Raw genomic sequence first — 26,219 nt, forward strand, 5'->3', positions numbered from 1 at the left:
ACAACAACCATAGCAACTTCAAAAAAAAATGAGGAATACTCCTTGACATGAACAGAAGGACAGAAAATATTTTAAGAACTAAACAGAGGTATGGACAAACAAAATACAGAGAAGTTTATTTTGCCACTAATAACTTCTATAGGAATGCTTAGTATGAATATACAACTGTGAAAAACTTGTCCACAATTTTTAGAACTGATATGCAATACAGCAACTGTATCCACAAAGGAAATGTTGATGAGTCAATTTGACAAACACGTGGAAGGCATGCATATTTATATAGCTCTAGGACAAATTTTTGATAATAGGTTATAAAACTAAGTAGATAGAAATGAAGTACAAAAATCCATCATAATCTCCAAACCTTATTTGATGGCAGATTCTTAATATCAATGGAAAAACATAATAATCCACAACCTAGCTCTGATACCAAATGTTATATTTTCAAATATGAAAATACATCAAGAAGATCTTGGATTATCATGTTAATCACAATCAATGCGGAATATAAAACTATAAAGACATACCTGTATCCATTGCTAAAATCTGTACTTGCTTTTAGAGAGAAGGATCACCCTAACAATATTCCTCAAGAGTGTCTCACGATGGTTAGAGGCACAAATTATATTGTAGGTGTGAACCCTAGAGTCTCTCATTTCTTTTATAGATCTCCCACCATCAAGAAGACCAAAGGACTCTTTTAATAGGTTTTCTACCCGTAAGAAAACCAAAAGGCTTTTACGAGCAAGAAAACCAAAAGACTCTTTTAATAAGTTTTCTACCCATAAATACAATTGGACTAGTAATGACCCATAATCCTTTAATTGGGTATTATAGGGTGTGTGAGACGCTTTAATAGAATATTAATTTTATAATATTCTTACAGAAATCACTTAAATGATGAGCCGTATAGGAGGCCATCTAGTACTACTGATTGGTATTAGTGGTTAGCTCATAAGTTTTTTTTGGGGGGGGTAGAAACGGCATTTTATACGGCTCTAATCTGGGTACAGCTTCCAAATCAAGAGAAACAAAATGAAATAAGAAATAAGGTATATCTGCTGCACTCATTCAGATAAACTCTTTAGAGTATCAAGCAACAAAGTAGATAACCCAGTCTACAGCTATGTTCATCTCCCGATACATATATGCTGCTGCTTGGGAAATCATCTAAGTAAAATAATCGTACACTTATAATGTCATAGCAATCAAGGAAGCCATTGTAGGCTGGAGAGGTTCCAGAACGGAGGGATCGGTACGAACCTTCCGAGTCGATCTCCAGCAGGAAAGGACCCAATAGATTGCTGCTGCACAGAAGAAGCCAAAGAACCAGGCGTTATCGTAGATGACTATGAACACCTGCGAGGTTGCTTCAAGGATTCCAACCTTATGGAGAAATCCTGGGACGGCAGGCGTCACAGCGACAACCAGAGCACCAATCGCCGCAGCGTTAAATCCTCTTGAATAGTAGTATGGCCCTCGAGGGTCGGCAGAGCACAAAGCATTGACGTCGAGCGCCATGCGGCGGAGTACGTAATAGTCAGTAAGTATGATACCCGAGACTGGGCCGAGCACCGCCGAGTACCCGACGAGCCAAGTGTAGATGAAGCTGTCGCTGGATTCGATGATTCGCCAAGGCTGGAAGGCGGCGCCGATGATTCCCGTAAGCAGAGCAGCCCCTGCGAAGCTGAAGGTGGAAGGGCTGAGACTGACGAGCACGTTGGCGGGGGCAACAAAATTGGCAGGGATGTTGGTGGTGATGGTGGCGAGGCTGATGCCAAAGATGGCGGCGATTATGGTAAAGGTTCCACCGATCTCGGCTAGGAGATGGATTGGGTTGGAGATCACTCTACCGTATATGACTTGTGTGGAGGAAGTGATGGCCAGGCCGGTGAACGTGAACAGACCCATGAAGATGGGGAGGCCCAGCTGGCCGGCGATCTGATCGGACTGGCCGGCGGCGAACCGCGTGAAGTCCGGTATGTTGAGCGCGACGCCGGACCAGGTGCTGATGCTCGCGGTCAGGGAAGGGAAGAAGACGGACCAGAATTGCGACGGGCCGAGGCGGGAGGGAGTCGAGAGCATTTCCCCGAAGCCGCCGGCTCTGAGGTAGGCCCAGCAAAAGAGCCAGCCGGTGAGCAGGACGAGCACCGGCGCCGAGTAGTTACCGAGCACTCGGATTCCGGCCATGCCCTTCCAGAGAATGGCAAGTTGGGCCAGCAAGAAGAGAATGAAGCAGGAGAATTCGAGCGCCGACGTGCCGAGCCAGCGAATCGGATGGGCGTACCAGGAGTTCGTTATGGAGCGAGGGAGGAGGAGGAAGATGGCTTGGCCGCCGATCCAGGTCTCGATGCCGCACCAGCCGCAGGCGACGAGGGCGCGGAGGAGGGCGGGGAGGTGGGCGCCGTGGACGCCGAAGGCGGAGCGGAGGAGGACGGGGAAGGCGATGCCGTAGCGGGTGCCGGGGTGGGCGGTGAGGATGAGAGGGGCGAGGAGGATGGTGTTGCCGAGGATGATGGTGGCGACGCCTTGCCACCAGGACATGCCGAGATCCACGAGGCTGCCGGCGAGGTAGTAGGAGGGGACGTTCACCACCATGCCGACCCAGAGGAGGGCGATGTCCCACCGGGTTAGGGTGCGCTTGGAGGCTGGAACCGGGCTGAGGTCGCTGCCGAGAAGGCTCGCGTCCGGCTCCAATTCCAGCCCGTCGTCGGTGCTCCGGAGCATCCCCGCGGGTTGGAGGGAAGGCGGCAGGGGCGAGAGAGAGAGAGAGAGAGAGAGAGACGGAGAGATGGGGCAGGGGAGAGACCGGGGACAGGACGGACGAGGGTTGGTTCTTTCGCGCGAATAACCGTTGGATCGCGCAATATCTGCTTTGAGATGTGTGCAGGTGGATGAGCTGAGACGTTTGAAATGTTTGGAGATATGTGCGGGAGAGATCCAACGGCCAGCATCGTAAAAGTCGATCAATTATTCTTTCCCATATATGGAGCCTTCTTATGACAGACAGAATAAATAATAAGTTGATTTTCCAACCACTGCTCGACATATTGTTTGATTTATTGGAGACTAATGGATGGCCAGGAGGCAAATTTGTTAGTTGGCTGTCGGCTAATGGAAAAAAAAATCAACCCCTTGGTTCTCGGCGCCTTCTGCATCATCTAGAATTTACAGCACTCGTGATTAGAGAGAGAGAGAGAGAGAGAGAGAGAGAGAGAGAGAGAGAGGGATTTGGGGTTGGAGGTATTGGTCAAAATTGTATACACTAGAGCCGTATAATATTACCGCCTCACCCAAAATTTTTTTAAAAATTATAATATTATTTTCTTTTGAGCGATCATCTCTGTGCAAATTTGTGGTCTCATTAGGAGTGCAAATGGGTTGGATCAAACCGGATAATGAGTAACCCCAACCCAACCCGATTTTTTTTTTCGGATCCTAATTTTAGACCCAGACCCAGTCTGTTCGGGTCCACGAGTACAATTTTTGATCCAATGGATCATTCGAGTCGGGTTTGGGTCCGTGTCAAAAACTGTAATCTCCTTGCATCCCTAGTTCCTGTGCATCATAGTGAGGAGTTGGTGCTTGTTATAAATATGGGTTATAATATCTAAAACCTTTAAAGTTAGAAAGGTCAAGCAAAACAATAATTTAGGATGAATTAGAGCTCAAAGAAGGTCAACTCTGTCTTCATTCCCACTAAAACTATCATAAGTTTGTCCATATTTTCAATTAACATTCTCTACCTGCTGACTCATAAACTAAATGGATAAGCTCTATGATCAATAAATAATATATAGTCCTAATAGAAGAGAAACATAAATAGAATAAATTGATTATAGAAAGAATTTTAATATTTATTAAATAAGATTTGATGTAAGATATATTTTCTCTAGGTCTAGGCTAACTTATCTGTTTGCACCCTCGCGGGCTGCGGCCCGCGGACCCAAATAATTTAATAGTTTCGGGTTGGGTCAGGGAGGGTCGTAGGATTGAAAATCCAAAATTATCCAAATTTCAAATGGATCAGATCGGGTCAGATTTGAATTCAGTAAACCCAGACTTATCCCGAAAAATAGAATGAGACCAATTTTAGAACTCGACTCGGCCCACAATCCCTTTAAAACAGATCGGATCGGATCTAAGTGGGTTGGATCAGGTCAGGCCGCGAGTCAACCTGACCCATTTGCAGCCTTAAGCCTCGTATGCTCAATCCAGCAGGATCTGGCCGGACATCCATGGGGCCATTCACCAGGCATGCAGTCAATAGCATGAAGAATAATCGCTGTACAGAAAACAATTTAAATTATATGCAGCATTACCCGCGTATAAGAAATAATTTAGGTCATCGGAATTGCAAAATGTGGCAGGAAGCTACACAATTTCTAGAAGAAATCTCAGTGTCCTATGAATCATACACCTTAAATGCAAATTTCCGGATGAGCGCGTCGCACGGTCGATCTAAATCTTTTCTTCCATCCATAAATTGACCACATCGCGATATGAGATGATCTAAAAATCCTTTTCTAGCGCATAAGCATGTATTTGAGCATGGAAAAAGGATGTGAGCTAGACTGCTGCTAAAAGTTTTGTTATCCGCGGCAAGTTCATGGCCGCACTTTTCCTGATTTGCAGCATTGTGCTAACTCTACCTCAGTCCATCCAAGGCGACACCTATTGTTTGGCCACTATCCTGTTGCATCCAAGTACAGCTGAATGAGAAAAGCAATATCTAATCAGTGTAATTAAGGATGGAAGTTGATCGGATAATATTATCTGGATTCTATTTTCATATTCGAATCTATTCGGATATGAATAGAAATTAGAATATTCTAACCATATCTGTTAAAAAAATAAATAAATATGGATATAGATAGAGAAATACCAAATATACGATTCTATTTGCAATCCTATTTAAGCAAAATAAATGACGATATTAATATACTATTAACTAAATTTATCATCCACTTAATAATATCTTTAATTTTATGGTCATAAAATTTAATTATCCGACTTGTAGCCATATTTATATTTATACTTTCAGTATTCAACTTATATCTGTTTTCTTTTAAAACTAATATGGATATAAATTTTTGCATCCGACTAACATCCATATCCGTAAACCTTTCACTTTGAGAGGGATTGGTTGCTTCACCTTCAAGAAAGGCAGAGGTGTAACGAGGGAGAGCAGCCACAATAACATGAAGCTTTAAGACAGCATACATCTACTGCAGTCAAGGTTTCGGTAAGACCCAGGTGGGAAAAGAATGCTTGCAGTGTTCAATGTCCATCTAATAAGCTACTATCACTTCTTCATTTGCTGATCCAACTTACCCTGCTTCGATGAAGCAGCAGAACGGATAGAACCATTGTTCAAAATTTACAAGAGACCTTGATGCACAGAAATGCAGCTTCAGAACCCTTTTTGATTAGGTATTATAATTTAATTCATTACACCTAGATCAATAAAATAAAACTAAATGAACAACGAATCCAGTGGAAAAAATGAACATGATTCTCATCCCCGAGACAGCCTTGGAACCCTTCTCTGTATGTACAAAAAACCATAGAATCATGGTCACTAGTCCATTGATCTCAAACATTCAGCTGATGAACGTTTTTTTCCAATTACAAATAGAATAGAAGGTCTGAAATACAGAGGGCGCATGGACAAATGCAGAGTACAATTTTCTTGGTTCTTACATTTATGCTTTCCTTTGTATCCGAGCATCCAAGTGATGTACCATAATATTAGTAGCAAGAAGTGACAGAAGCTTATACCAAGCATCAGCTAACTTTGGCTTAGTTTAAGTGGCATTTTATTGTACAAGAATTCCTATAAACGGTAATACTTGTGACAAACCTAAAATCCCCAACCATCATGAAACAATTGAAACAAATCTGGTGATGAAATCCAAGGTTTGTCTTGTCAGATGATGCTCTTCTCAAACCTTTTATTATTTGTCATCTGCAACCAAGAAGCACGTTACATTTGCATAACCAATAGTAACTTAAGGGAATAGCATATTACAGACTTAAGGGAATAGAACATTACAGACTTTTTTTTATTAAAAAAAAGAAAGAATTTTGAAGAACATTTCAAAATTTAGCTTCCATTATCTCATGACTTATATTGAAAAAAGAATTTCACACATGAAACTTGCAGAAAAAGGCAGCATAGTATTATTGGAGTTAACAATGCTAATTGTTGGGAGAACTTTTCCAAAAAACAATATAAACACCAAATAGAAAATAAATGTACGACCTAATAAAGATATATTCCTTCATGCTTATTGAAACTGATAATTCAAGCTAATATAAATGAAAATGTGCAGGATGTGCACAAACTTACTTTATCGACATATTAATGTGAATATATCTACGAAGCATCTCAAAATAAAAATGCAAGCAAAAATTTTCTAAATCTGGCTTTTCATTAAAATCACTGTACAAGTCTGGAATAGATGCACATATATATCTGCAGCATGCTGTAATAACTTACCAAGGAGCAAAGAGACCGGCAATAGATAATGCCTTATTGGTAATTCTTATGAACAAGCTGTCTTTCATACTGCAACTGCCATAGGCCTTTTGCTAGTCTTTATGCCTCTTATTGCTGCAATATCAAAGAAATGTTGTGTAAAAACAAAGCAACAAAATACTGAAAATGTAAGCATTTATCTTTTTGTTTACTCTTCTAGTAGTACGACAACTATCTAGAATTGAAAAATCAAAGAGAAAATAAAACCAATAAAAAAGTGAGGTTTATGCCTTCCGCATAATCTTTTGCTCCAAAAACTGCAGAACCTGCAACTATAGCATTAGCTCCGGCTTCAATAACCTGCCACACAGAGAATACAACTACTGAATAACTGCTCTAACTTGAACTCCATATCCTTGTGAGTTGACTCAAACATGGTCATGCAATGGTGTCAGTAAAGACATGGAAGTCTAGAAAAAGCATACAATCTTCCCAACAGCGTTTCCTTGATACCATATCACAATGACCAAATATATATGCTTACTCTGTTACAATGCTTTGCTTACTATGTTACAATGCTTTGCTTACATACAATCCTTTAGTGTGTCAGAATGCACGCGCATCTGTCATAGGGATTTGGAATATGCACAATCCTATCTACTACAATATATTATAAAAAGCTCAGCCAACTGCATTCACAGTTGCGTCCTATCATATGTTATAAAATGTATGCATTAAAGAAGTTCACTTCACAGCAGACCTTGCATAAATTATTGGATAATATGTTGGCAGTTAGTTGATAAAGGAAATCAACTTTTATAAATTGATGCAAATTGAGATACTAGGACTATATAAATTAGGAAGAAGCCAGATTAAGATTGGATGACCTACCTTCATACCGCTTATTGGCCAAGCTTCCACCTGTCCTAGCTTTCAAAAAATTAAAAAAATGGACAGAGAGAGGAGGAGGAGGAGGAGGAGGAAGAAGAAGGAAAAGAAGAAGGAAAGGGAAGGAAAAAAAGAAGATTGGATGACCAGACACATTGCCTGCTCATTTGGCATAGTTATAAACCATATGATACGTAGTATAAGACAAATCACCTAAATTTTCCCAATACGTCTGAGAAAAATGAAACGATAAAAATTTAAAAACAAGATACTGATAAGTGGGGAACTTGCTGTCATCGGTGCCTTCCCTGACAGAATAGGATATGAAGCATGCTGGTTTTTGGCATGTACAAACCTCCACAAGCAGTAAAGGCTTGCCATCCTTATATGTTTGGCATTGAGCCAAGCAATAGGCAAATAGAAGATCACCAACCTACCAAGGGAGGCTTATAAAGCAACAGATTACACGACCAGGATAACCACATCAAAAACTGAATGACCATCCAAAAGAATGTTGTAATGCCACAAATTCTAAAGGGAAGTAATGCCACTGATTAGGAAGCTTTTATTTAGGTGCTGTCTAATCCATCAAAATTTCATGCTGACTTCTAAAACATAATAATGATTCCTGCCCATTGAGAGATTAACCTAGACACGCAAACATAAAATTAACCACCTAAGTATTTCTACTTTTTTCCATCATCCCACCATCAAATCTAGGAAGCATATATACTTCAAATTGCATGCCATATCCGTACAGGATACACATCAGATTCCGATACTTGACAGATATTTCTAGGATATGTTGAATATTTATTTATCTTTCTTTTCAATTATTAACAAAAGGCTTGGGGATACTTCCTGGAATAACCTGATATACTTCCCCAATACCTCTAGGGATGAGGGGGATGGTATTATCTTCTTTTATCTTTTGATGAATGTTAGGCTTTTAATGGTAATAGTTAATTTTGGAGCTTGTGATCCTAATATTACTGCATGGAATATGGATTATGGTCTATTTATTTGAATGATGACTAAATGATGAGATCTGTAGATGTTAACAATACTGTATAAAGTTATAGACTATGTTAGATCATTGTTTACATATACGTAAACAAGTACATATTTATTTTATTGCCATATTGTTGCTATATCATATGACATTTCCAGAAGATTTGTCGTATTGGAGTATACGTATCCCATATCCATAACCATGCTTGATAGCCCAGACAGCAGAAAATATCTGAAAATTTTACAAGTGATCCATAAAAGGCCAGATTGAACAAACAAGAAAAGAATATTTGAAATATTCTCCTGTGGGTCACTTTTGGATGCATCCTCCATGAATGAAGTCCTCCATCCTCATCCTTAAACAATTAATTGGCAATTAGGATTACAAGAAAGGCACCTTATATGCATTAGAAGGACCAACTCCACCGTCTATCTCAATCCATGGGTTCACACCCTGCATAGCAGAAAAAAGCCATGATTTCCCAAAAGTAGCTAAATTACTAGAAGAAATTATCAGCTTCTTGTGTACCTTTTCAGCACATAATCTTCTCAGGTCTGAAGTTTTCTTCACCTGACTCTCAATAAAGCTTTGCCCACCAAATCCAGGATTAACTGACATAATCAACACCAAATCCACCACTGTCCATATAAAAGGTGGAAATTTTCATTAGGATACTATTCAATTAACCTAGATATATCAATTTAAAAACAATGATTTTAAATAAAAAGGTAGAAAGTTCACCATTATATCCAAGTCTTTTTCCATCAAAAAGAGTTGGTTATGCACAGAACTCGCAGGTCAAAAAGGTTACGCAAAAGAATTAAGTATATCATCATAAGTGTTATCACAACGTTAAGCCCCAACAGTTGGTGCCTAATTCATAACCCAGGCAGTTCAAGACAACAGAAGGGTTGCAATGAAACCTGGAATGCAAGGTAGTGTATAGGGACTGATAATACTTGATCAAAGTTTAATCTCATGCAACCAATAAGCAACCCTTCGAAATCCATCTAGTCTTGGAAAGCGCCTAGACAAAGAGGAAAGATGATGCAAGTAAAAAATAAGGGATCTGGATTCATCTAGAGGCACCACTCATAAACTAAGCTAAAAAGCTAGGGCTATAAAACATAGACTTTACATTTGATATGCAGAACCAAATTAAAAGAATGAAAGGTTGAGAAAGAAATTAAAGCATGTGGACTATTTGAGTAGAATGTGCAGGTAGACATATCTGAAGCATAAACCTCACATAGACTTGTGCAAACATCCCATGGAAGAAGTGCTTACTCACAGTTATTCTAACTTCATATAGTGTCTTATGGAAAAGGAATCAGAGTGGCTAAGGTCTCTAAACCTCAATCTTCATACTCCATTTAGATGTTGCACCAATAAAGGAAACGCAGACTGACAAATGAAAACGTAACAAATTCAAGAATAATGTATGCTTATGTATGTGTGTATGTTCAAAGAAAAGAAATTAGTAGCAAGACTTTTCTGACTCTCTCTGTATGCGTGCGGGCACACTCGTGCATATTTGGGCACATGCACGTGCATAAAGAATCCATTTTCATTCAAAATCTACACATGCTTTTCTCCAAACATGCGTCAGCACCTGCATGATCTTTCCTGATAATTATGCTTCCTTCACCGAGCCAAATAGCCCATAAAATCATTAGACCTTAGATTTTTATCTCTTCTCTGCAATGGCAGTCCTCACTGCCATTTACAGCTAGATGTCTCATCTAGCTCCTATATTGAAGCGCCACATGGCAGATTTGTGTAATGTAGTCTACTTATCATCCACTGAGGTGATGCTGCAACGACACCTTAGGAGTCTGTATTCTAAGGTGGAAAAGCCTTCAGGGACTTCAACAATCTGGTACAAAGGCAGCTACTGCCAATGTCATTGGATGAAAATCCAGCATACCTGGCACCTGCCTGTGCACATATGCTATGCCTGCAGCCTGGAACACCTAGGGCCACATACAAGAAGCACTTCAGTTGCAGTAACATACTCTTTTCACCTTCTATTTTGTCACGAAGAGATAGGGAACTGGTGAGAGATTCGTACTTTTTTAAACTATTCCTTCAGTACTAGAACAAAAATGAAAATATATACAGAGCGATAGAGGAAGATAAATACCAGAACAAGAATGACAACTGCGATCCTGTAGATAATTTTGAAGACCTAGTGTGTGCATCAGAAGCAATGATTATCACTTAGCACCAAGAAGCATGCACTCAAAGTGTCCTTCGCAATCTAGAATCTTGCCTTAATCACCCAAGAAAGTCTTTAACTTGTAACTTTATGTTTCACCAGCCAATTATTGCTATTATCAACTCAACTAACTTGAATTTTATTGACCAAAATTTTTCATCTTTGGATATTCAAATTAGGATATTAGATGTCATGGAGTATGAGAGTTTATCTATTGGCAGTCACTATTTCTTTAGTACAAACAATGCTATTATTGGTGCCTCACATATTCCGATATCCAAAATATTTGCAAATTTCATCTCCTCACTCCCAAACATGAATATCATGTCTCAAGCCAAAGAAAACTAATACGTTCCAGGCCATGCATGTATATCGCGAGGCCAATGGGGCGGCCGATTGGGTGGCGGCATATGTTGCGAGCCACTCAGGAGGTACCCTATGGTCAGGCGAGTGTGAGTTGCCCGGAGCTCTTCGGAGCCTTTTGTTTTCTGACTCTATTGGGTGTATTCGTACCCGTGTTGTATGAAATATCCGTTTCATCAAAAAAAAAAAAAAAAAAAAAAGAAAACTAATACGAACAGAACAAGAATGGTCATAATTTAAAGTAAACCAAAACAATCATCAGAGAACATCAAAGGTGCAATACATCAATTGATCAGTTGCTAGTAACTTGGAGAATATGATTAATGCAAAATTTTAAGAACATAACTCTTACCATCAAGGACATACTCTATGGCAGTTAAGGGGGTTGCAGGATTTAAAACAACTCCAGCTTTTGCTCCCAGATCTTTAATCTGACATGATTGCCACTTGTTAGCTGAATACTCAGATATTATTTTTACCGCAGTACATTATTCGCTAGGGTATTCTTGTAACAGCCCTTTGTACTAAGAGAATTAGAAGACCGAGTTGGACCATTTTAAGACATAAAACATGGACAAGACATAGTAAACAAGTTACTGGACTTTTGCTGAATCACATAATGAATGAGAGCAAAGTTACCTTTTTCCATTGGAATCGCCTAAAACCTAAAACAGAAACTTATGTAATCTTAAAGATCCAATCACGTCACTCTGCTAAATTATTATTTTCAAAATTTAGGAATTAACCCTGAAGCCCTTACAGAGTAGTATAAATACTGAAACTAAACAGCAAATGCAGCATAGAATCCAAACAGAGTTTTTATTTTTCCCTTTAAAGATGCTTGGAAGAGATAAAATGTTTTAGCTGACATGGAGCAAGGTAAATTTTCAAAAGTTTCTTTTTTAATTTTTTGACAGAAATATCTAAGCACAATACACATGATGTATCATAGTTAAATTGCAAAGATAAGAAACAAAAGCCAGCTGCCAGTGTTAAACAACTTCATGCACGGAAAATAGTATACATCTAACATTGTATTTAGGAGAAGTCAAGTGATAAATTTTTGCATGATGTAAAAAGAACCTATGGATTGGTGTGATTTCAACTTACAAGACTACCATGCTATGACATGATCGATAGCGCCAAATATGTTGGTTGATTGAATTTATATCCTAAGAACACATATAGCTCCAGAGTACAGGATGTTTCATATTTCAAAGAAGGTCTGCTGACAGTTCTAGCCATATGATATGTGAAGACAATTCCTTTATCACTTTCAACAAACTAGTGCAATCCATGTGGTAACTCCAGAAGCACCAGATTGAGATAGCAGATGCAGGTGGTAACTCCAGAAGCACCAGATTGAGATAACAGATGCAGGTGGCAACTCCAGAAGCACCAGATTGCAACACTAGATGCAGTCAGCAAGTATAAGATGAATGCTCTAGTAGGGCTTTTTCTAGTTTTGATTCCAGATTAAGAAGCACTTCACTTGTCGATATGAAGAATAATTTTATATAAACAAAGACTGAAAAAAAAAGATCTCTACCAATGCTTAGTTATATCTAATCACAGACATCAGTTTTCACTTATATTTGGTATGAGTTGCAGTAGAAAAGGAGTACAGAGATCCTCCATTAGGATGAGCTCTAGTAGGCATGCAAAGCCATAGCTCATCTAGTAGGATGAAATAGTAACCAAGTTATGCAACTCATCTGTACCTGTTTCATTGCAACCTCTACTTCAAACATGATAGTTGATGTTAATACCTGATTAACCGTCCGATGCAGATGGATAGTAGAAGATTGCTCACAATGAACACTGACAATGTCCGCACCGGCCTTGATAAAATCTGGAACTCGCTGCTCAGGTTCCACAATCATCTGAAAATTTGATTTCAGAGCAATAATTTTTCATTTATCATATTATTGAAACCTAGTAGGATCTAATTACATGTAAAAACAAAATCAACACCCAATAGTTCAAGCAATTATACTAAGAGTTAAAATTGTATGTACTGGTTATTGAAGAATAAAGCTGGAAAGCAGTACCAAATGCACATCCAATGGTAGATCAGTTACTGGGCGCAAGGCAGCCACCACAAGAGGTCCAATAGTGATATTGGGCACAAATCTCCCATCCATCACATCAACATGAATCCAGTCACATCCTGCCACTTCCACTGCTTTTACCTAAATGAATTACACTAAATTACTCCTCATATCAACCACATATGTTCATTCTATATCATTCATAATATTCCCAAATATCAGGCTATAAACAAACTCACATTCTAACCAGTAAAATAGATAAACAAATGAATTATATTTAAGAATGCATTTGGCAAAATAATCTATAAATTTATATCTGAGTAGATGTACCTACCAAAGTCAATGATAAATCGCTAGAAAAAAAATGGTTGTTGACTTTGTTAGGCTCTTGTGCCACTGCTTATTTTCTCTTTCTTGTTAAAAGAACCTTAAGAAGTTATTATTGCAACATATACAGTTATTGCACCAAGAACAAACAAACAAAACATTGCTTCAGAAGCATATCTTCAAATGCAAGCATATGTTAAGAAGCTACAGCAACTAGGTTGCTGCACACTGTTATAATATGCTGTAGCAGAGGTCCATCAACAAATTTCAGCTTGTATAAAATAGTGAAAATGTTTAAAGACTGATGTTCTTATTATCGTACAAAGAAAACAATTTCAATTTTCTTTTTATTGCACTACACTTATTGTGACAAGATAGTTTGATATGCTGATATAGGAAGCCATTCTTAGTGTTGTTGAGAAAAAGGAGAGCTTCACAATTATTGCCGAAAAAGCAAGGTACGTCTCCTCATGAACAAACAGCAACCAATTTTAAGTATTGAAAATTAGCTACATGAGTACAAGCATAGGATATTCATGATAGATGACAAGCCAAATAGTATCTATTTCTATAACCCCAAGGCAATATGAGTTCTAAGTCTGTGATCACTTGTATATAGAATATGTTGATTTTGGAATGATAAATAGGAAATCTTCAACTGATGAACTACTTTAATAAAAGGGAAGGCCAAGACATAATCCTGATTTGAGAATTGCTGTTGGTATTTAGCCACCTATATCCAACATACACCTAATTATTCTTATATTGAACTGAGTCACTGACCAAGTAGACAAGGATGATTGGCATCTTATCCATAAGCCTTCAAATGAAGTGAAGCGTAAGCCTTGACAAAGGCATATGCTTCATAGATTTTCCTTTTCTATAAAAAACATTTATAATTTTAGGGGGGAAAAAAATCTAAAAGAAGTAAGACATGCTTGAACTTCAATTTACACCAGAATTTGGTAAATAAGGATTTAGATGAACACAAAAAATAATACGACACTAATGATCTGCTATGTCACCAATGGCCTGCTGCTAAAATTCAGTGCTTTAATTTTCAAGTGTGCAACCAATCTTGCCATAGCAAGTTATAAATGACCATATTTCCCTTTGACTGGTAACGGAAGTAATCAAATGGCATGATCAAGGCACAGAGTAGTGTTTCACAACTCAAGTGGTATTATGTGCTTTTCATGTCCTAACTCATGATCTTTAAGGCATTTTCAAGAGCGTGTTCTCAAGGTGGGTAAATCAACAACACCTTGTTAAACAATGAGGTTCAAATTTCACCATAGCTAAGTCAACTAACAAGTCCTTGTTCTTCTATCCTTATAAAACTTTATGCCACAAAGTATTACTTATATTAATTGCTGTTAGAAGTATTACATCAATCTGTGCCATAGTACATACATACCAAAGCACTTTGCATGCAAAAAGTCTCAAATTCAAAACACACTGATAGACAGTAACTATCATGATTACGTTCATAATATAAATATGCCACAAGATAAAACTAAGAAAGCAAAAAAGTCAGATATTTGGAAATAAATTTGGACTAATACGTCAGATCCATCTAAAGATTACTATTTTTTTTATGACAGAGTTTCCAAGTGACCTGCTCGCCCAGCTTCGCAAAGTTAGCAGAGAGTATAGAAGGAGAGACAATTATGTCACTTTTTGAGAATTTATCAACCCGTGCTGACGCCCTCACAGCAGTTAAAACGTTCCTCCTGAAACTTGCATAAAAATCAGCATGTCACCATGAGAACACACCTACAAAACTAGCAACATACAAACTTAAAGCATCCACTCAAGCATAAACCTTCCTATATAATTTTTTTTTTACAAAAAAAAAACAAAGAAGTATGAGCATGACCATCAGGCAGTGGGTGACAAGAATGAAACAAATCATTGACCGACGGATGCAAAATCATATTCCAAATTTGTTGCTCATTTGTTCGAAAGAACGACAACTCAGTCGAACATTATGGCATCATCTTCATTCATCAGGATATATAGCTATTAGAAAGAAAGAATTGTTGAGAAGTTTTTAGGATTGGTTGGTCAAGCCCTCTGAATAGACATCACTATAAATAGGCTTCATCCGATAAAATCTAAAAATCCAGGCCTCAATCCAGCATCATCAAAGAAATTGAAATTGATCTTGAAATAGCGGAACTTATCGATGAGCTTTGCCTAGCAGCGTCAAAGATGCTAGCAAACAGAAGAATTCAATTCTAGTTCCCGCAAGTGGAATAACTTAAGATTTTGTTAAAGATAAGGGATGGAGGCCTCCCAGACGACGAGAAGAAAAAATTGAGAGCGGTCAACAGCGCGGAGAAGAGAGAACGAGAGGAGGAGAAAGTCACCACCTGGAAGCAGCCCTTTTGGGTGGGCATAAGAAGGCGAGTTTGCTTAGGCGGAGGCCTCGGCCTTGGGGGACGGCGATCGCCGTCGAGCACAGAGAGGAAGACGAGGAAGCGGTCGCGGCGGCCGGTATCATCTCTCCGTCTGTCTCCCTCGCTTCAATGTCTCGGATCAGGCTGGTAGGTGGAACCGACGAAGAGGAGCCAATTGTTTTAAACAAGTGCAGCAGCCTTTTTTTAGTTATTACTTATTACTTTGGACCAAAGCGAGCAAGAAATAAAATCCATCCGTCGTCAGATATGATCGGGATGACTGATCTAATTCCAGCCGCAGCCTCGCCTCTTATCTGCAATCTCTGGCTGAGCCATTTTTCCCCCCTCTCCCTGAATTTTATTTAAGGACTGTATCCGAGATTGCCTTCACCGGATGTGGGCCCGGCCACACCAACTGCATCTTTTCCCTTATTTTTGCCCTTTCAGTACATTCCATTCCTTCCATTAGGCTGGATAAATATTTTTTAATGCATTGTTCAAAGCCAAAATTTTCTATTATAACAGAATTAGCTAGCATATAACCTGTGATACGCTGGATGCATTTTTTTTCAAATTGTTCTTAAAAAATAATATAAAATAAAAATAATAGAATAAATTTAAAAATATATTATATTATATTATAGAAATGAGCAACTGCGATAGACAATATATATGGTCGTAAGGTGCATATGATATAATTTCTCCATTTGATGAGCCTCTAAAGTATACGTAGAAAGTTTTTCTTAAGTTCTTAAATATTTGTTTGGAATTTTCATACCCAACCAACCTTGTATTTTATAACAATTTTTCACAAGTTACAACTAACCTTCTCTAGCCATAGGACTTAGAAAATTTTCTAAGTACATGAAAGGCTCTCCACGTAGCAATATTCTATTTCGGTTTTTTTGTAAATAACAATAAAGGTTTGGCCAAGAATGCCACATTAATCATAATTTTGGAGAGCATTACTACCATCGGTAGATCATTGCTTGCGAACCTTTTGTATTCTTAATTTTTTTTGAAAAAAAACGGCAGGAAGAGTATTAATCTTTGTGATTGTATCTAAAAGAACAAATAGAGAATAAACCATTTATGCAAACATCTCACTTAGAGAAGTAGGATGGAGAAAAAATGATAATTTTTTTGTTAGCCAGGTGCATGCAACTACTTTTAAGCACAGTATTCCAAGAGGTTGTGGGTCCTTTTTTTTTACCAATTGGAGCTTTTGCTTGACTACCTTAATAAAGATGGTTTAAAGAGGTCGTAACTTTTCTTATGCTTACCTAGACATGAAAGCAGATATGGTTTAATAACCTGCCATATTTTTGTTGGTATATAACTCAAAAATCAAGGTTCCTTTTGCACAAGAGATACCACCTAACCAAAAGGCATTCCCTGCAAGTTTAAACAAATAAACTGAAGGCCTGCATTAGACCACTTAAGAATTAGAAAAAACAGAGAAGATTTCTGTAACTCATATACTTAAATACCTACCTAATTTAGGTAAAGAAATTGTGTACTTGACATTATAGGTGGGTCATAAATCAATGCTGGAAACATAAAAAGAGATAATATTTAGGTCTTCTACAAAACTTAAACCGTGACTTAGTTTTCACTTGGAGCCCTCATCAGGTAGAAAGAAAATTTTGACACATCAAGCATGTACCACTTCATTACACTGAAAGCTTATCAAAGTTCAGTGTAAATCTCAAAGTTTGTCACATATCACATTATATAAAACTGAAGCGGAAACTTCGTAAAAGACCTACGCTACACTGAACAAGGAATTGAGAAGATTCTTGCATAAGGGCGCTCTCGAGGTCAGTTACATCTTCTAAATATTTTTTGCATCATCCATGAAAAACATTCTTGTTTGCTCCTAGGGTCGTTCCTAATTAAAATGTAGAAGAGGTTTGACCTGTTTGGCATATCAGAGAGAGAGAGAGAGAGAGAGAGCAAAGCAGCCCATGAAAAAAGACCAATTGATAGCATTTTAGTATGTCCATAAGTGGGATAGGCTTAGTTTCCAGTCTCTGTTTGAACAATATCCGAAAAAGATACTGATAGAACAAAGCCCAATCAGCATCCAATTTGGAGGCTCAAACAAACCCAATAAATATCTGGCTGCAAATCCCATTCAACACAAAACGTTTGTGGTGCTGATCTAACCAGCAGAGATACGAGTGCAGATCTTCGCCGATAAAGAGAATTAATCTAATAAAAAAAAACAGAGAAATAACAGTGTTTCATTCCACGTAGCGATAAGCTTAGGTTCTCTTATCAAAAAAATATAATAATAATAAGCTTAGGTTCTCTTATCAAAAAAATATAATAATAATAACCTTAGGTTCCCAAAACAAAAACGAGGAGGACCAAGTGCTGCATATGCAGTTGCACGAAGAAACATGAACCCGAAACTAGTTTTAGTTCCACAAAATTAAGGACCCACTGACGGAAAGAACTGAGCTTTATCATCAGAAAAATAACCAGTTATCACTTGGCGCTCCTTTATCTGGTCGACCAGAAGCACTAGCGACAACAGATCCTATGCTAGTTTTGCTCTTGAAAAGTCCATTTCTGGATGCTGCAAAACACCAGGATTCTAATGAGATTAAAAAGAAGAATGATTGGACACCAAAAAGTATGAGGAAATTGATAAAGGTTGTTCACCTGGGCCATGAATTTCTTGAGAATTTCTTGCTTCTGCATCTCATCACTTGTAGGGAGACCCATAGCTTTCTGCCGCTGATCAAACTGGAGACAGCAAAGCAATTAGAAGAAGTCATCGCATGGAAAAATGTATAGCCTACTATGTCAAAATGCCTTATCGTCGCAGAGATTAAAATCTCAGAAATTAAATGCATTGTTTTCTATATTATAAGAATAAAGAAAAAACTAATTCAAGAATTTACCATCATTTTCTCTACAGTTTGCCGAGTTTCAGGATCCAAATCAGACAGCTTGCTGTTCTCAGGTTCTACTTTCTGTGTGTCAATTTCAGGATCACCTTTCACCAAACATTTCCACCATTCCATTTGATTTTGTTTGGTCAAAAGTATACAGATGGATTTCCCATCCTCTGTATCATGTAAGAATCATAATTACACAATGAAAGCTCAAAAAAAATTCTAAAATAAAAGCAAGGAGACATGCAGCAATTAACACACACCTATACTCCAGAAGCAATCCTCTGCTTTGACTGATTGATACAGATCACCCTGGTTGATTCGCGTTACACATAAATATACAGGTGAATGACCAAAGTTCAATGAAGGCAAAAATAAGGTCTTTTAGATGAAATTCCTAGAAAATATTCTCTAATAGAGCAACAGAACAGAGAAGTAGCGACCGAACAAAATACTTAGCTACTTACATCTATAATAAGCGGTTGTCCCTTTAGCCCAACCTTTAAATGATTCTTCTTTATTTCACATGCCACAAACCTTGATTTACTTCCCTGAGGAACTGGAATATTGACAGTAACTTCTTGAAGCGTCTGAGTCCAAGAATACTTATCCAGATCCAGACCATTTCCAGAGTTTGGCACTAGAAGAGAAGAGAAGGAGGGGGAGAGAGAGAGAGAGAGAGAGAGAGAGAGCTTTAGCAATCCAGGTGAATGATTAAAAAGAATGTGACCCATACAGAAAGAGAGAAAAATGACTTGCATATATTTAAGAGAGTCAAGTTAAATATTTCAGTAAGACAAAATTGCACACTACAAAAGAACAACTTGAGTATCATGTTGGCAATACTTGAATAACAAACCCAAAATACCAAGTTTAGCATTCATGATACTAGAAGATAAAGTTCAACATCAAGCACACCATCTTGGTACAGTCTAAATGCTCTACTTCACTGGATAGGAACTAACATTACATGGTGGGATGGCCTCTTATTTTGGCTATTCAATCTAACAGCTAAAGTCAGAGTTACAGCCCCTATACAGGTTTCAATAAGAATAAATAAGCAAGAGTACAGAGACTGCCAAAGAGATAGAACAATGAAATCATAGCTTGATGGCATTGAATTTAGGCTTCTTGTCAAGAGTATGATGTCATCATGGTCAGTTAACCCACTATCCTCTAGGGTCCAGAGAACCAAAAAGGCTATTATCAAATATCAGTTTGAGAGTAACTTAAAGAAGGAAAGGAGGATGCATGCCACTCTAATTGCATCTCATCTTCTGAAATAACAAATATCCATCCCTTTTCCACAATGAATGGACTACAATCGAACAACTTCCAAACACCTACATCACCACTCATGGGATAAGTCTCCATTACTTCATAGTCAAGTTACCCAAAAAGATTTTATTCAACTTCTTTCAAGAATGTCCTAAGTGTCATTTGAAAAAAAATCAGCAACAAATCATTTTTAAGAATCTCCTTTGTATCATTAGGTAGTACTAATGTTAAAAGAATAGCTTAATTGGCAAGATTTATCCTCTCTTTATGGACCAAAGCATCATGTCGAGTTTTAAGAACTTCTCGTGATCAACTTTAAACCTAGCATCAATCCTTAGGGAATAGGAGAGAACTCCTAGACAATGCAACTTGGGAAAGAGAAGGGCCCATTGGTCATGAAGTAGTAATTGAGAAATAATTAAATCATTAACTGATCCAAATAAAGAAGAGCACATGCGCCACATCATCAAAAAAAAGGAGTTTGCAAGGTTTGCAATCTCGTACTAGAACCCATACCAATACCCAAACGTTACACCTCACATTGAGTGTCAGTTTAGTACATACCTCGGTACTGACACTTAGTAAATGGAGCATACCCAACTAGTACAATGCATATGCACCACACAAGGCAGTATGGTCAGATACAGCAAACCATGAGAGTTCACAATCCTTATTGTTCCAAGACATCATGCAAAACTATAGGGCCAAAAAATTTTCAAGTAATGATATTTTCTGTGACAAACATATGTCCAACAAATGAACCATCTCCTTATTGTACCTTTGTTGATCCATGCATATGCACTTCGTTCTTAAGAGCCACCCTTCCTAGAAAACATATTAAAAGAGATTGGTATGGATTAGTCTCATCAGCATCAGAATAATTTCTAGGCCTTACTCAAGTCCATCATGACTCTGTGATCAAGTGCTGGTGCAGGATGGAAGAAGTATTAGTTGAATCAAAGGATGACTAGAGGCAAACGTAGGTAGATACTATATAAAATGCTAAATTAAACCTAAGATATTAAAGGGAAGTTTCCTCAAGCAGTTTGCAGCATAAGCAATATCAGATCATGATAATTTAGAGGAAATGCGATAATATTCAACTAGGGCAAATTAGATTAATTGGTCCTAGGTTTGAATTTGATATATTATCACTAGACAAAGGTGCTCACCACTTTGAGTATTACTGAACAAACTGGAACTTAGGACGCGATTGCCCTCCCCATGATAGGCTTGTTTATGTGTATCTTTCTTTCTTTCTTTTTCGCAAATGAAGAAATTATTTATACACTGAATTTTTCTTCCATCAAAACCAGCCTATCATAACCAGCAAGGATTTTTGTTTGATATATTCTTCTCATTATCAGTTGACTAAACAGGGCCAGGTTTGCATATAAATGACCTTAAACTATCATCTTGTTGGAGAATCAGTGAATAAAGTGCAAACAGTAAACAAAAATGTAGAGATTCTCAACTAGATAACTACCAATAAGTTTATTCATCATTAAATGTCTATGGGAGCCCATTAGAACATTTCACTATCTGTGCTTCACCCAGCTCATCTGATTATTCTCCCAAAGGCGATGCCCTCATCCTCAAGTGCCACTCTCCATAACTTGAAGGCAAATCAACTTTTTCTGGTCTTTAACCCTCTCCAACTGTTTCTCTTCTCCCTAATTTTCAAGACCGCTAACCTTCATAAAGGGTCTTATATCTTTTTTTTTAAAAAAAAAAACTTATTCGCTTCATTACTCCCCCCAGAATTACCTTTGACGACACTAAACAAATTGCTAGACCTAGCCTGATAACTAAAGTTGTCCATATTTTTCCCTTGATCTTCCAGGCACAAAATATGGAAGTGGGGCTTCTTTATTTTTCTTATTATTTAATGGAAGGAGTAGAGAGAAATAAAAGAATCTATTCATGATGCAGAAGTGTGAAAAGCTGCTGCATCGAGAATATCTGTGACTTGTGGATTAAGTATTTGTAATTGGTTCTGAAACCATGTTATGTAGAAGTTTCTGTGTTTAGGAATTGTGGAGCACGTATGGTTAAGGCACTTGGCCACACAATCTTGACATATCATGGGACTTGAAAAATGGAGTCTCCTTTTTACACCAAGGTATCAACCAATAGCGTCAGCACTTGGTCTTGATTATTGTGTGTATTGTCAAATGAGCCTCAATATAAGTGATAATCACAAAATACTCAACTTTTTCAAGTTCTGGACATTGTCATCCTTAAGGTCTGTCATTGTCGCAAGCTATGTCACTTAACACTTGCATTCCGCTCCTAGAATCTACTTTTTTGCCTTTTAAAAGTAGGTAAAGAAACTGGATTTCTGCAATAATGGGTTCCACCCACTATACTTATGTTAAAAGTAGTGAGCTTATCCTCCTTTTAGAGATCAGTTAAGAATGAAAATATTAAAATAACCTTGCAAAATGACATTTGTTCTAAAAACCTTAAGTTAATTGGGAAATGAAAAACATGCATATTGAAAGAGTGCCAAATAATATCTTTTAATATTTTCTCTTATACAATATTTCTTGAGAGAAATTTTTAATATTTTTTCATGTCTGTGTCCACGGAATGCTGATGCCAACGCTATAGTGTCCAAGCTGATGTTTGAAGGAAATTGACAAAGAAGCAGCACAAGAGAGGAAACATAGACGAGGACCTTTAGGGAGTATGGATAGCCATGATTTTATTAATTATGGCTAGCAGTTAGAAGAAAAATTAGGATTATACAAATCTACAAGAAGGTGATTTACCAAACCCTAAAATATAGGAATAATGAGATCATAACTCCTTCAATCCTTGAACCCTTCTTCTTCATCTTCTTATCTTTTGGGGCCGCCTTCCCCTCCTGAGCATTAGATGTTGGAGGGATAACTCCTTCGGACACCCAAAATATTTCCCAAGCATCTATATAGTTCTAGTTAACCATCACATAAATTTTTCTTTCTAATATGATCAAGTATAAATGTAATTTTTTAAAAATAAAAAATATCTTTGACCATGTAGCTTAGTTTAGCCAAGACACTTTAAAATATGCATATATCTTTGGGTTAAAAATAACACTCCCCTTTATTTTGTTCTGAGTTGCGATTACCCCCTGCATTTTTTAATTACAGAAATGTCAACCTTACATTTTCCACATTGCTCAAATAGGTCCAAAATCCACCCAATTCCAATCATGGCTCACAGCTATTGCATATAATAATGACTCATTTACGCTTCTGTCTGCTGTTTTGATGCATACATTGCAGCAATTGCATGCTTACAAGGGATTCTTGTCAGTTCCCTTTGTAAATTGGGTGAATGGAGGAAGAAGAAAGGAAGAAGGAAGGGGGGGGGGGGGGGGTGCGTAGGGTATTTATTTTTAACCCTAAATCTTTATCCATACATACTTGTACAGAAGTTCCAATGTGTTAGGTCATTTTTAGAGGTCGAAACGTCAAATAGTTTGGGACATCTAGACACTTGGAAACCCAAGCCACTTCTCTACCTGACAGTGTGTTCTAGCAAGCTTGAACTTAGATGACTGTTTTTTGAGCTGTTACATAGGATGCTTCCTTCACTTGCTGATCTCTCTCTGCTTGTTTAGCTAACTTTTGGATGCCAACCTGGTACTTGAATGTGGTTTTCTGCTCTTTGCACCGTCTCTTGCATTTCGACTTGATCTTTAATACAATTTTCTATATTTATGTCAAATAGAATAACATCGATGCCAACTAGCATATATAATTTGACCAAACTTCAAACCGCTTGACTGAACATGGACAGGGAAGTACCATGGCAGAAGTCCAGCACTATAAGACAAGCATAAAAATAGTATATGGCTTTGAGCTCTTCAATACACTTATGTGCCTCCTACTTCATGCTAGGTTATTAAGGTCCATGGATGTGCATGGTTTGAACAACAGAATAGCACGGCATCCAAATAATGTCTTACGAGCACGATGCCTCTATAAAGCTAACCAAACAAGCATAAACAATGAAAAAGTGATGAATTATTAAGTGAATATATCACTGACTCCAATCAAAACCTTATGATACAGTGTAATCATATTAAAAATAAATTTGATTTCGTTTATATTCTCTCCCCCATTTCTTTTAATTAATTTTTATTCTTATTATTTTGGAAATTTATTTCTTACCTATCAAAATACCAAGAACCTCAAGAAAATCAACCCAAGTCAGACTGCAGAAGATTTAGTTAACGATAATGATTGCAAGCAATGTCTCTATAATCTAATACAAATATATTTTCAAATTCAGTACAATCCACCCAGCCAACGTGATAACCAAAAATCAAGTAGAGGAAAAAAGCTCAGACATCAGTCAGTGCAGCAAATCACAAGATCAGTTACCCATAAAGAATCATGTGTTAAACTAGGGTTACGGAAATCCCAATTCAGTGGGCCTTTCAATACAATCAAATATATTACCACGCGGGCGCCATATTCTAGGAGCCTAAACTCTGCGAAGAAAACAAGGGAAAGAAGGGCAAAGAAAGCTCACCCAATGGGCCCCCTTTTCCACTGGCCTCGGCGGCTTCCACTTTTGATGCTTCAACCTCGACTGCTTGTTGCTTCTTTGGGGCATCCACCTCCATCTTATCCTCCGGAACTTTCGTCACCGTCTCCTTGAGACGCTTTTCGGCCTCCGCCGCTTCCGCTGCCGCCCTCTTCTTCAGCCTCTCCTCAGCGTCGACCTTTTCTTTGGCTGCGGCCACCACAGCCGTTATTTTGCTCACCGCCGCTCCGTCTTTGAAGAGGCCCGAGTGCCGCCTTACCAGATCGATCGCCATCTCGAGGAAGGGCATAGGTCCCTTCCTCTCGAGGATCAACCTCAGGACCTCCTCGTCGCCATCGAGGCCTGAGGTGGAAGAAGACGAAGAGGGCTTCTGCTGCTTTTCTTTTTCATGGAATTCCGAGATGACAGCCATGGCGTTCGAAGAAACGCGAGAGTAGAGAGATCGAGCAAGAAATGGCGAGACGAAGAATATAAGAGATTTTGGAGAGGCTTTGTTGCCGACTCGGCTACGCCTATGCGGACTTGGGTAGAGAGTCCGTGAAAGGACTAGAAACTTCCCTTTGCCGATGTCCAATAGAGCCGGTACTATATCATGACCGTTCATATCATGCTGGGTGTGGCCGAGCTGAGCTTGGGAGTAATCAAATTGGGTTGGAAATTAATTTCGATCTTGGATTCCGAAATCAGAAAAATTTTTAGAATTTTTTTGTATGAGTACTTTTTTTAAATACTAATTTTTGTATGGATATCTTTTCAAAATTAATATTTACATGTATATCCTTTTAAAATACTTGTTTTCCATCCTATCTTTTTTTATTTTGATATATATATATACACCCATGCTATCTAACAACATTAAAAAATTAACGGTTTTAAATTAAAATGACTATAATACTCTTAATGGATAGACAAGCAAATAGATCGCAATCCCAATAGCATAAGAAGAAGACAGGGATAATAACATAATTTTAAAATTTTATTTTATTTTTAATTAATATAAATATGATTTTTCTGAACACCGTTAGAACAACCGTTATATTACGGACATTTGTACAATAACATAGTTTTATGAGGGTATACATGCAAATATCAATTTTGAAAGGATATTCATGCAAAATCCGATATTTAGAAGATATCCATGCAAAAAAATCTATTTTTTATTAGAAAAAATTAACTGCTAGCCTGCCCTAATGATTAACCGCCGTAGACCTGTTTTATAACTTCCGGTCCATGGAGATATATATATATATATATATATATATATATATATATATATATATATATATGATATATCGGTAGCTCCCACATAATGGGTGTGAAAATTGTCCAAAAAGTCAGAAAGTAAAATATATACTGTAAGGAAGATGGGATATAAGCCTGGTCCACCCAAATGAAATCGCCTGAATGATGAGCCGCATAGGAGGTCATCCAATCCGCTGTACCATTGGCCTTTCCATAAGCACGAGAGACCCGATGGGAGATGCATTCGTCTAACAGACAGCGAATATCATGGAGCAGTCGTATTTCCCCATCAGCACTTCCGATCCTGTAGATTTCCTCGATCGCCATGGTGGAGTCCCTCTCAATGATGATGCGGTCTGCCCCAGCACTTGTCTTGCATAGAATACTTCCTCCCATGCTGCTCTTAGCTCGATACTGTCAACAGACTGATTGACACCACCCTCAGCTGCCACTAGTCTGGCCTACTGATCGAAGATACGGGCATTTATATTTTTAACTCAAGATCCCTG

At 38.0% G+C, this 26,219-nt stretch overlaps 3 protein-coding genes across 7 annotated transcripts; all 3 read right to left on the minus strand.

Moving 5' to 3' along the window:
- Positions 1 to 1,036: 1,036 nt before the first annotated feature.
- On the minus strand, positions 1,037 to 3,093 carry LOC103700221 (purine-uracil permease NCS1-like). 2 transcript variants are annotated; one of them, XM_026802052.2, is made up of 2 exons: positions 1,387 to 3,093; positions 1,037 to 1,304 (listed from the first exon to the last, which is right to left on the minus strand). In XM_026802052.2, exons 1-2 carry the CDS (start codon positions 2,725 to 2,727, stop codon positions 1,209 to 1,211), a joined length of 1,437 nt encoding a protein of 478 aa, XP_026657853.2. In that variant the 5' UTR covers positions 2,728 to 3,093; the 3' UTR covers positions 1,037 to 1,208. The 2 variants fall into 2 exon arrangements, with proteins under 2 accessions (XP_026657853.2, XP_008780405.2); XM_008782183.4 differs by having other exon boundaries at positions 1,037 to 2,833.
- A 2,482-nt stretch (positions 3,094 to 5,575) lies between these two features.
- On the minus strand, positions 5,576 to 15,965 carry LOC103700230 (ribulose-phosphate 3-epimerase, chloroplastic). Of its 4 annotated transcripts, none has more exons than XM_008782190.4 (10): positions 15,716 to 15,953; positions 14,959 to 15,079; positions 13,014 to 13,154; positions 12,732 to 12,845; positions 11,315 to 11,393; positions 8,910 to 9,019; positions 8,778 to 8,834; positions 6,772 to 6,841; positions 6,503 to 6,616; positions 5,576 to 5,968 (listed from the first exon to the last, which is right to left on the minus strand). In XM_008782190.4, the coding sequence occupies exons 1-9, from the start codon at positions 15,844 to 15,846 to the stop codon at positions 6,567 to 6,569; spliced, it is 873 nt and encodes a 290-aa protein (XP_008780412.2). In that variant the 5' UTR covers positions 15,847 to 15,953; the 3' UTR covers positions 5,576 to 5,968; positions 6,503 to 6,566. The 4 variants fall into 4 exon arrangements, with proteins under 4 accessions (XP_008780412.2, XP_008780416.2, XP_026657856.2 ...); XM_008782194.4 differs by having other exon boundaries at positions 14,959 to 15,073; positions 15,716 to 15,952; XM_026802055.2 differs by lacking the exon at positions 5,576 to 5,968 and having other exon boundaries at positions 6,501 to 6,616; positions 15,716 to 15,954.
- Positions 15,966 to 17,961: 1,996 nt separating this feature from the next.
- On the minus strand, positions 17,962 to 24,993 carry LOC103700242 (protein BOBBER 1-like). Its single transcript, XM_008782202.4, has 6 exons — positions 24,454 to 24,993; positions 19,116 to 19,288; positions 18,912 to 18,960; positions 18,655 to 18,821; positions 18,413 to 18,496; positions 17,962 to 18,326 (listed from the first exon to the last, which is right to left on the minus strand). Exons 1-6 carry the CDS (start codon positions 24,878 to 24,880, stop codon positions 18,288 to 18,290), a joined length of 939 nt encoding a protein of 312 aa, XP_008780424.2. The 5' UTR covers positions 24,881 to 24,993; the 3' UTR covers positions 17,962 to 18,287.
- Between the last annotated feature and the right edge of the window lie 1,226 nt (positions 24,994 to 26,219).

This window comes from Phoenix dactylifera, chromosome 9 (genome assembly GCF_009389715.1).
Source record: "Phoenix dactylifera cultivar Barhee BC4 chromosome 9, palm_55x_up_171113_PBpolish2nd_filt_p, whole genome shotgun sequence".
NCBI classification, from domain to species: Eukaryota; Viridiplantae; Streptophyta; class Magnoliopsida; order Arecales; family Arecaceae; genus Phoenix; species Phoenix dactylifera.

Bases quoted from the DNA above. Each gene is read 5' to 3' on its own strand.
- LOC103700221 (XM_008782183.4), bottom strand. From the start codon at position 2,727: ATGCTCCGGAGCACCGACGACGGGCTGGAATTGGAGCCGGACGCGAGC.
- LOC103700230 (XM_008782190.4), bottom strand. From the start codon at position 15,846: ATGATACCGGCCGCCGCGACCGCTTCCTCGTCTTCCTCTCTGTGCTCG. The intron at 9,020-11,314 runs GTAAGAGTTATG...TTATATGGACAG, and splicing joins CATAGAGTATGTCCTTGATG to TGGTGGATTTGGTGTTGATT. The intron at 6,842-8,777 runs GTGCCTTTCTTG...TCTGTGTGGCAG, and splicing joins GTCCTTCTAATGCATATAAG to GTTATTGAAGCCGGAGCTAA.
- LOC103700242 (XM_008782202.4), bottom strand. From the start codon at position 24,880: ATGGCTGTCATCTCGGAATTCCATGAAAAAGAAAAGCAGCAGAAGCCC. The intron at 18,497-18,654 runs GTAAATTCTTGA...TGCTGTCTCCAG, and splicing joins AAACTGTAGAGAAAATGATG to TTTGATCAGCGGCAGAAAGC. The intron at 18,327-18,412 runs GTGAACAACCTT...GGTGTTTTGCAG, and splicing joins TCAAGAAATTCATGGCCCAG to CATCCAGAAATGGACTTTTC.